Source organism: Fundulus heteroclitus, chromosome 22, assembly GCF_011125445.2.
Source record: "Fundulus heteroclitus isolate FHET01 chromosome 22, MU-UCD_Fhet_4.1, whole genome shotgun sequence".
Lineage (NCBI taxonomy): Eukaryota > Metazoa > Chordata > Actinopteri > Cyprinodontiformes > Fundulidae > Fundulus > Fundulus heteroclitus.
The window spans coordinates 2,955,997-2,965,910 of NC_046382.1; the positions used below are offsets into that span (position 1 = coordinate 2,955,997).

Here is a 9,914-nt window from a genome sequence, read left to right on the forward strand (position 1 = left end):
GTGTTGTTGACTCAGCTGGTGGACAGCAGGGGGCGCCACTCGCTGCTCAGAGGCGCAGCAGAACAAGTCCTGCTGGACCTCCATGTGGACCAGCCTGGTGCCGGACCAAAACACCGGCTCCCAGAGATGTTCTGGTGGATTTGGGCCCGTCAGCGGTACCAGGAGGAGCCCAGGACCCACTGGACCTCCATGTGGACCAGCCTGATCATAGACGTATATAAAGAGTAGACGACAGCTCTCGCCTATAGGCGCTGACGAGATTTAGGGGCGCCATCTTGGGGCGGTCGACAACTCCGCTCAGTGTAATGTGTTAACCAGGTGCAGAATCAATTTTAGTCAGCTATACTCGCTGATTATTGAACTAATTTTCACGTTTTCTTCTGAAAACTTTAAAGCTATAGCTATTATAACAAATGTTTCAGTGCATTTAAATGTTCTTAGTGTGGTTAAAAGTAATTGAATATTTATGTATGCTGCAAAACACAGCCACTCACACACACTATATATATATATATATATATATATATATATATATATATATATATATATATATATATATATATATATAATTTGCAGCTTTAGTGTGTCCAGTTTTGCAACATGGTGCAGCCTTAGTTTATAGAAGGCAGATACAAGTAGTGAAATCAGCCAGAATACATTTCCATGCAGCACAGGAATGAGGCACCTTCTCTGATTCACGTTCACAATAACAGAACTCAACTTTTTTCTGCCACATACAATATGGCGGTGACGTTGACGTGCGAACCTGCGCCCTATGACGTGTCTGTGGAGGCACCGGCCAGGTGGAGCCGCGGAGAGGCCCCGCCTACTGACGAGGAGGGCGTTGGTCCACGTCATGAGGGGCGAGGCCAACATTGGAATGTGGAACAAAGACCTAGAAACAGGGGAAGAGGTCTCACTCTGATGATGGAATATGTTGTAAAGAAAGTTCAGGATGCTATTGATGTGGTGGAAGATTGGTCTTTGAAATGGGGATTTAAGTTATCTCAATCCATGTTTTTCACGAGAAAGAAAGTCAAAGATATTTGTCTGAAATTGTATAAACAAAGATTAGAAAGGGTCAAAGTTTTTAAATTCTTGGGGTTGTGGTTTGATAGTTTGCTTACGTGGAAACTTATCTGTCCTGCAGCCAGAAAATCAGCTGCTCAGAGAAGTTTATTCTACTTTAAAACCGAGCTTTCCATCCTGAGACCAGAGGAAAAGTTAAATAAGAAGCAGGAACATCCCTGATGAGAACCCAGCTGTCAGGAAGGCCGCATCATGGCTTCCTGGTGTTATCAAGAGTTTTTATGGTTATTATGATATAATAAAAAACACAAAGTCAACAGACACCAAACAAGACGTGATGTTCTGGTGAACGCACCGACACAACCTGAGAAGCTACAACATGCAGCTAGTCCTCAGCATGAGGTGTTCCTGAGGATCAGTGGAGCAGATGTTCTCCATCCTCACCTCCTGGGTCTGTTGGTGAGGAGGTCACTGATCCAGAGAGGAGGAGAATCCATGCTGTGGAGCTTCAGAGCCAGCATGTCTGGGAGCACCGTGCTGATGCTGAGGTCCATGAAGAACATCCTGACAGGTGATGTTCTGCTGCAGGTGAGTCACAGCTGAGTGCTGATGCTGAAGTCCATGAAGAGCATCCTGACAGGTGATGTTCTGCTGCAGGTGAGACACAGCTGAGTGCTAACAGCCTCCTGACATCAGGTTCTAGGATCTGATCAGATCAGCAGCTATTAAACTAAAAACACAGACTGGATCTAAACCATGTCGCTGGAAGTGAAAGGATCTTTAATAATGAAATGTTTGCAGAGTGAGCCATCTCTCCATAAAACATCTGTGGGTCTGAGCCCAGAGCGTCAGCTTGGCGGTTCTGGGAGCAGCTCTCAGAATAAACGCCTCTCTGTCAGATGATTGGGCTTCTCTCTGGTTCCACCGAACGTTTTGGGTTTTCTGAGTCCAGGTGAGTCGGGCCGCTTGGCTTCAGGTAAACGTGTCACCTGTCCTCAGGTGGCTCTGATTGTTGCTCCTCACGCGTTTGTCCCCGCAGCACGTGAACTCTGTCCAGGTGAGTCCAGCAGGTACGAACCTGTTCTGACCCGGTTTGTTATTCCAACAGCAGGTTCTGTTAGAGCCGCTGGTTCTGCTGGTTCTGGAGTCCAGCAGAACCAGTAGAACCAGGTCAGACTCTAGACTTTATTCAGCTTTCAGCGTGTTGGTGGAGACATTAGAGCCGCGCTCCAGCTGATGTCTAACCAGCTTTTATTTCCTTCACCACACAGCAAACCTTCCTTTTTTCCAGCAAACACCGTGAAAAATTATAATGAATAAACACAGATGTTAGCTTAATAACATTTACAACAAAAACCTTACAGAATAAAACACATAAACATACCGTGTTCGCCTTCTGAGTTTTTAAACCTCATGGCTGTTTTTTTTTTTTTTGCCATGTTCTCCGCGTAAACTCAGCTCTAGGCGCAGTACTCAGATCTACCAGTAGATGGCAGTAACATGACAGATCCTGTGGTCTTAGTAATCACAAAATAAAAAAATAAAACACCCTTTTCTGCGTCAGCTACAGGATCCAATGATGCTGCTTCTACTATAAGTTGGAATAATAATTTTACATTTCTTTTTTCATCATTTCATGATTCATTTAGAATCACTACCAAACTCTGATTAAAACTCTTACTTTTCTTTTCTCCATATAATAACCAGGTAAACTCTGGATAAACTAGAGATGCACATTTCTATTGAAGTGAGACCTCCTGTTTGAGCACCAGCTTTGTTGTGTATTATTTATTATTTTTGTGTCTCTGATTGCATCATTTTTAAATATTAAATCAGTTGTTCTGATCAGTTTCTCTGCATCACCTTCTTTCTGAACACCTTTAAAGCTGGCTGGATGTTTCTGGCAGGGATTGGTCAGAGTTTTAGAGGCCTGCAGAATGATTTTATTATTATTTTGTTTACCTTTTTCTCAATACATAATGTATTTACTTCTGTCAGGATGGAAGGACCAGTTTACCCAGTATAACACAGCCTGTCTCTGAACAGGATTACCTGCAGCTGTAGCTTTAACCTGCTTATCTCCTGCTTGGCATCCTTTCCAGGAGCAAAGACATGTTGTAGCAGCGCTGCTCCTGCTGGACGACTATTTTGGGTTCCTCCACCGCCTCTGCTTGTCCCAACAGGAGGCTGGTAGAACGTTGATGGTTGATGGTGATAGTTGCTAAATGGTGGGACCCTCGTTGCTGCCCTGTTATCGGCTGTAATGGTTATTTAGGGCTGCCACACCTGAGTGGACTCTCTGGACGTTTTGTCCTTCCTAGTCCAGCTACTGCCTACATTACCCACGTTGCACCAGTGGAGCAGCGGGGCATGGTTAGGAGCAGGTTGGTGTGCCAGGTGAGGTTCTTCTCCAGCAGGAACTCACCTGTCAGCGGTCAGAGAAGGCCGGGTCATGTGACCGCCAGCGGGGAGCGGCTCGGTGTTGGATGATAGGACTATGCTGGTGAAGATTCTCAGTCATCCAGGTCATGGTCATTCCAAAAAAAAAGGTAAAAAACAAAGCAACTGGACTTGTTTTCCGTAGTTGAAGACGTTTCGCTTCCTCTTCCGGAAGCTTTCTCAATTCAAAAAGGTCTGGAGTAATGATGAGTAACAAGCTTTATACCATTCCAGACAAAGGCCTGTAATGGCTTAGATAACATGCAAATTCATGCAAATTGTTAAGCCAAGCCAATAACAACTCTAACGACTCCTCGTTACAGAGGAGTGGACCAGTTTCGGTCCATTCCGCTGGCTTAATGATTTTAACGACCGCCCATTACTAAGGGGTGGTCCTGTTTCGGTTGAATTTGCATGTTATCTAAGCCATTACAGGCCTTTGTCTGGAATGGTATAAAGCTTGTTACTCATCATTACTCCAGACTTTTTGAATTGAGAAAGCTTCCGGGAGAGGAAGCGAAACGTCTTCAACTACGGAAAACAAGTCCAGTTGCTTTGTTTTTTACCTTTTTTTTTGGAATGATAGGACTAGTTAAAGTTCAACCAGTTAGAGCGCTTTGGGTCGGAGGACTAGTTAAAGTTAAACCAGTTAGAGCGCTTTGGGTCGGAGGACTAGTTAAAGTTAAACCAGTAAGAGCGCTTTGGGTCAGAGGACTAGTTAAAGTTAAACCAGTTAGAGCGCTTTGAGTCAGAGGACTAGTTAAAGTTAAACCAGTTAGAGCGCTTTGAGTCAGAGGACTAGTTAAAGTTAAACCAGTTAGAGCGCTTTGAGTCAGAGGACTAGTTAAAGTTAAACCAGTTAGAGCGCTTTGAGTCAGAGGACTAGTTAAAGTTAAACCAGTTAGAGCGCTTTGAGTCGGAGGACTAGTTAAAGTTAAACCAGTTAGAGCGCTTTGAGTCAGAGGACTAGTTAAAGTTAAACCAGTTAGAGCGCTTTGAGTCGGAGGACTAGTTAAAGTTAAACCAGTTAGAGCGCTTTGAGTCAGAGGACTAGTTAAAGTTCAACCAGTTAGAGCGCTTTGGGTCGGAGGACTAGTTAAAGTTAAACCAGTTAGAGCGCTTTGGGTCGGAGGACTAGTTAAAGTTAAACCAGTTAGAGCGCTTTGGGTCGGAGGACTAGTTAAAGTTAAACCAGTTAGAGCGCTTTGGGTCAGAGGACTAGTTAAAGTTAAACCAGTTAGAGCGCTTTGGGTCAGAGGACTAGTTAAAGTTAAACCAGTTAGAGCGCTTTGAGTCAGAGGACTAGTTAAAGTTAAACCAGTTAGAGCGCTTTGAGTCAGAGGACTAGTTAAAGTTAAACCAGTTAGAGCGCTTTGAGTCAGAGGACTAGTTAAAGTTAAACCAGTTAGAGCGCTTTGGGTCGGAGGACTAGTTAAAGTTAAACCAGTTAGAGCGCTTTGAGTCAGAGGACTAGTTAAAGTTAAACCAGTTAGAGCGCTTTGGGTTGGAGGACTAGTTAAAGTTAAACCAGTTAGAGCGCTTTGGGTCGGAATACTAGTTAAAGTTAAACCAGTTAGAGCGCTTTGGGTCGGAAGACTAGTTAAAGTTAAACCAGTTAGAGCGCTTTGGGTCAGAGGACTAGTTAAAGTTAAACCAGTTAGCGATTAAACAAGAACAGTTACCTGGAGAAAGGAGAAAATGGGCTAAAGGAGTTTTTTGGGCATCTACAATAAATTTCAGTCTACTCCTCCACCTGTCCTCCACCTGTCCTCTACCTGTCCTCCTGTCCTCTACCTATCCTCCACCTGTCCTCCACCTGTCCTCCACTTGTCCTCCACCTGTCCTTCACCTGTCCTTCACCTGTCCTCCTCCTGTCCTCCACCTGTCCTCCGCCTGTCCTCCACCTGTCCTCCACCTGTCCTCCGCCTGTCCTCCACCTGTCCTCCACCTGTCCTCCACCTGTCCTCTACCTGTCCTCTACCTGTCCTCCACCTATCCTCTACCTGTCCTCCTGTCCTCTACCTATCCTCCTCCTGTCCTCTACCTGTCCTCCTCCTGTCCTTCACCTGTCCTCCACCTGTCCTCCACTTGTCCTCCACCTGTCCTCCTCCTGTCCTTCACCTGTCCTCCTCCTGTCCTCCACCTGTCCTCCGCCTGTCCTCCACCTGTCCTCCACCTGTCCTCCTCCTGTCCTCCACCTGTCTTCCTCCTGTCCTCCACCTGTCCTCTACCTATCCTCCACCTGTCCTCTTCCTGTCCTCCACCTGTCCTCCACCTGTCCTCCTCCTGTCCTCCACCTGTCCCCCACCTGTCCTCCACCTGCACACCTGAGACGCGTCACAAAGGTTTTTTATGAGCTGCTCCTGAATTAGAACTGTGATTTACGTGATTTTCTTTAACAGCGCTGCTGGTTAATCTCTATAAATTCTCTATTTAGATCAATTTAAAGAATGTTGACTAGATTTATGAATTTATTTTGGCTGCTGCAGGAAGTTTGTGGCAGGGTAAGTTTTTTTTTTTGTGAATTTCTCATAATTGCAACTAAAATCCATCCTTAGAATTACAACTAAAGTTTCCTGCCATGGTTCCTTTGCTGTTAAATAATTTCACGCAGACGTTGACCAATCAGATAATTTGCAGCTGCAGCAGAACATTAACGTGTTCCAGGCTCATAACGTCAGGTTTCTGATTAAAATGTTGATTTTTCTCAGAGCAGGGATTAAAATGTTATAATATTTCTGACAGTAATTCAGATTTTGTTCAAAAGTTAAACTTTACCATAAAGCCAGAGTCAAACGTTCTCTCACTCTTTTATTTTAGAGTTACAAATCAAACCGGACTGGACCTGAGGGATTCTGGGTAAACTGGTTCTGGTTGTGCCCAGGATGTCGAGCACGTCTCAGAAGCACAAGGACTTTGTGTCAGAACCGATGGGAGACAAACCGGTGACGGCTCTGTCGGGGATCGGAGACACTCTGGCCAAGAGGCTGGAGGAGCAGGGCTTCGACAAGGTACCACCCAGAACACCGGACCTCCGGTTCTGCAGGGGGCGCCGCGGCTCCTGGTACCATCAGCACGGTTCCTTCCTCACAGGAACCTTAAAGTTTTTTCATCATTGTCCTCCAGGTCTGAGTAAAACGGCAGTCTGTTTAGGTTCTGCCCAGGTTCTGGTTCTGGTTCTGCAGGTGAAGGTGCAGCCTTCATCACTCCTCAGTCGTCTGTCATCACCTGTGAGCAGAACCGTACAGTTAAAGTTCTGAGCAGAACCTTTAATGTTCTGAAACAGGAAGGAGTTGCTGATGCAGCAGTTTTAACAGAACCTTTGGTGTAAAATTGTTCCACCTGTACTGGTTCTGGAACAGATGGATCACCTCCAGCTGCAGAACCAAAACCTAAACCTTTAGATCCAAAGCCATGAGGGGAACCGGACCTGTGGGCTTGTCTGCTGCTGATCATAATCTGGATCTGAACCGACCCGCTGCTTCGGGTCGTCTCTGCCGTTGATTCATTCTAGAATCTCTGATCTATCTTGGTTCTGTGTTTTCAGGCTTCTGTGGTTCTGGGTCAGTTCCTGCTGCTCAGGAAGGACATGGAGCTGTTCACCGATTGGCTGAAAGACACCGCCGGCGCAAACTCCCGGCAGGCTGGGTCATGTGCTCTGTGCCTGAAGGAGTGGTGCGACGCCTTCCTCTGAGGCCCCGCCCCTTCTTCGTCTGAGGCCCCTTCTTCCTCTGAGGCCCCGCCCCTTCTTCCTCTGAGGTCCCTTCTTCGTCTGAGGCCCCGCCCCTTATTCCTGAGACCCCGCCCCCTCCTCTGAGGCCCCGCCCCTTCCTATCTCTGCTCGGTGCTTCTGGGATCAGCGCTGCTCGATGTTCTGCTGCTGTTTTGTGAGGGTCTGTGATGTCATTAAAGCTCTGATCTCATGTGTCGCTACACTGTCTTCCCGTTGATGTTCCATGTTCCTGACGTGGAACCAGCAGATCTTGGCATAGAGAAGATGTTCAGAGCTATGATGCCTCTAAAAGTGGTGTCATCGGCATAGAGAGTAATCGGACCTGCAGGTTAGGCTAACCAGTGGATCCCTGTGGATTTGGGTGAACCGAGTAAACGGCGTTCCAGTTAACAGTGAGAAGAGTCAGCATGAAAAAATAAAAACAAGTCAGGATTCCAACATGGCGACGGCCAGAAAAGCTGTTGTTTAGCTCGTAGTGCCTCTTCTAAACATCGTTAAAGCTGCGCCTTCCACAGCCAAACACCGCTTGGTTCTGAGGTGCAGCCGCTACAGGTGGCAGTGATTTTAAATAAACATTTCATCACAGCTTCCTGTCGTTGATGCGAGGAGGAGGCGGCCGTAGCATTTTCCCATCAGAGGCCAGGATTTCTGGAATCAAATGAAACGCAACATCAGCTCATGGTTCTCAGAACTACTTAACAGAACCTTATGAGATAAAATATGATCAGCCTGAATCAAACAGCTGTGGTCATCTGAAGGCTCAGTCAGCTTCCTGTTTCAGCGCAGGCTAAAAGAACAAGATGTTCTCCTGCTACCCAGTCTCACTGGAAAGCTGTAATAACGCTGATCCACGGGGAAACGCTCCTCTGTACGCTTCAGCTCTACAGACTCCTGAAGGAAATATCCTGAGGCGCTAAACCTTCCTGACTAAGTCTGTGGGTGTGAGACACGGAGGACGTCATCATGTCCCTTTGACCAGAATGAGACGTCGCTTCACCGTCTCCAGTCCAGGTCGTCCCCCCTGTGATGGAAAGGCTGGCGGCCATGAAGAAAGAACGTCTACGGACCCAGAGAAATACACGACACGCCCTCAGCATGTGGCCCACACACAGGAAGAGTCCTGCAGCGTACCGCCATCTTCCACTGCCGTACTCGTGGCCTAGTGGTCAGAGCAGCTGCTTTCAGTCAGAGAAGGATGCAAGTACCCGGTTTGATCCCCACTGCCGGCACTCTGGGTCCCTGAGCAAGACCCTTAACCCCAGATTGCTTCCCAGGTGCTGCACATGGCAGCCCACTGCTCCCCAAGGGGATGGGTTAAGATGCAGAAGTGAAATTCTCTATTGTAAGATCAATAAAGTTCAATTATTATTATAATTATTATTCATACAGCACCAGTTCACATAATCTCAGTAAAATCCATCAGGTGTTATTTATATAGCGCCAATTCATGAAACACGTCATCTCAAGGTTCTTTCCAAAGTCAGCTGCTTGGAGAGACTTGATGCAACCTGCTGGAGGTTCTCCTCCCTGTTAAAGGGGAGTTTTCCTCTCCACTGTCGCTTCATGCATGCTCAGTATGAGGGATTGCTGCAAAGCCATCAACAATGCAGACGACTGTCCACTGTGGCTCTACGCTCTTTCAGGAGGAGTGAATGCTGCTTGGAGAGACTTGATGCAACCTGCTGGGTTTCCTTAGAGAGGAAACTTTCTCACCAACCTGGAGGATCTGATGGAAGCTGACTTTAGAAAGAGACTTGATGATGACGTGTTTCATGAATTGGTGCTGTATAAATAAAATTGAATTGAACGTTATAATTTATCACATATTATAGTTTATCACATACAGTCATGAAAAAGTTTGGGCAGCTCTATTAATCTTAATTATTTTTATTTCTAAATATTTGGGTGCTTGCAACAGCTATTTCAGTTTGATATATCTAACAACTGATGGACACGGTAATATTTCAGGATTGAATTGAGGTTTATTGGACTACCAGAAATTGTGAAATATGCATTAAAACCGAATTTGACAAGTGCAAAAATATGGGCACCTCAGGAAAAAAAGAGACATTAATGTTTAGTAGATCCTCCTTTTGCAAAAACAGCCTCTAGTCGCTTCCTGTAGCTTTAATGAAGGCATTTTTGACCATTCTTCTTTGCAGAATAAGTTTGATGGTCGCTGAGCATGGACAGCCTGCTTCAGATCATCCCACAGATGTTTAATGATATCCAGGTCTGGGGATTGGGACGGCCATTCCAGAACGTTGGAATTGTTCCTCTGCATGAATGCCTGAGCAGATTTGGATCATTGTCTTGCTGAAATATCCATCACCAGTGTAACTTCAACTTTGTAACCTATTCTTGAACATTATTCTCAAGAATCAGCTGATATTGAGTGGAATCCATGCCACTCTCAATTTTAACAAGATTCCCAGAGCCAGCATTGGCAACGCAGCCCCAAAGCATGATGGAACCTCCACCAGATTTTACAGCAGGTAGCAAGTGTTTTTCTTGGAATGCTGTGTTTTTTTGCCGCCATGCATAACGCTTTTTTTATGACCAAACAACTCAATCTTTGTTTCATCAGTCCACAGGACCTTATTCCAAGATGAAGCTGGCTTGTCCAAATGTGCTTTAGCAGACCTCAGGCTGTTTGTGGCGTGTCTGCAGAAAAGGCTTCTGTCACATCACTCTCCCATATAGCTTCTCCTGG

The 9,914-nt window shown here is 45.9% G+C and overlaps 1 protein-coding gene across 2 annotated transcripts; it reads left to right on the plus strand.

Moving 5' to 3' along the window:
- The first annotated feature begins 1,841 nt into the window (after nt 1-1,841).
- Nucleotides 1,842-7,401, plus strand: LOC105924215 (barrier-to-autointegration factor). Of its 2 annotated transcripts, none has more exons than XM_012860088.3 (4): nt 1,842-1,981; nt 6,289-6,479; nt 7,016-7,186; nt 7,287-7,401. In XM_012860088.3, exons 2-3 carry the CDS (start codon nt 6,354-6,356, stop codon nt 7,160-7,162), a joined length of 273 nt encoding a protein of 90 aa, XP_012715542.1. In that variant the 5' UTR covers nt 1,842-1,981; nt 6,289-6,353; the 3' UTR covers nt 7,163-7,186; nt 7,287-7,401. The 2 variants fall into 2 exon arrangements, with proteins under 2 accessions (XP_012715542.1, XP_012715543.1); XM_012860089.3 differs by having other exon boundaries at nt 1,851-2,086.
- The last annotated feature ends 2,513 nt before the right edge of the window (nt 7,402-9,914 follow it).

Bases quoted from the DNA above. Each gene is read 5' to 3' on its own strand.
- LOC105924215 (XM_012860088.3), top strand. From the start codon at position 6,354: ATGTCGAGCACGTCTCAGAAGCACAAGGACTTTGTGTCAGAACCGATG. The intron at 6,480-7,015 runs GTACCACCCAGA...CTGTGTTTTCAG, and splicing joins AGGAGCAGGGCTTCGACAAG to GCTTCTGTGGTTCTGGGTCA.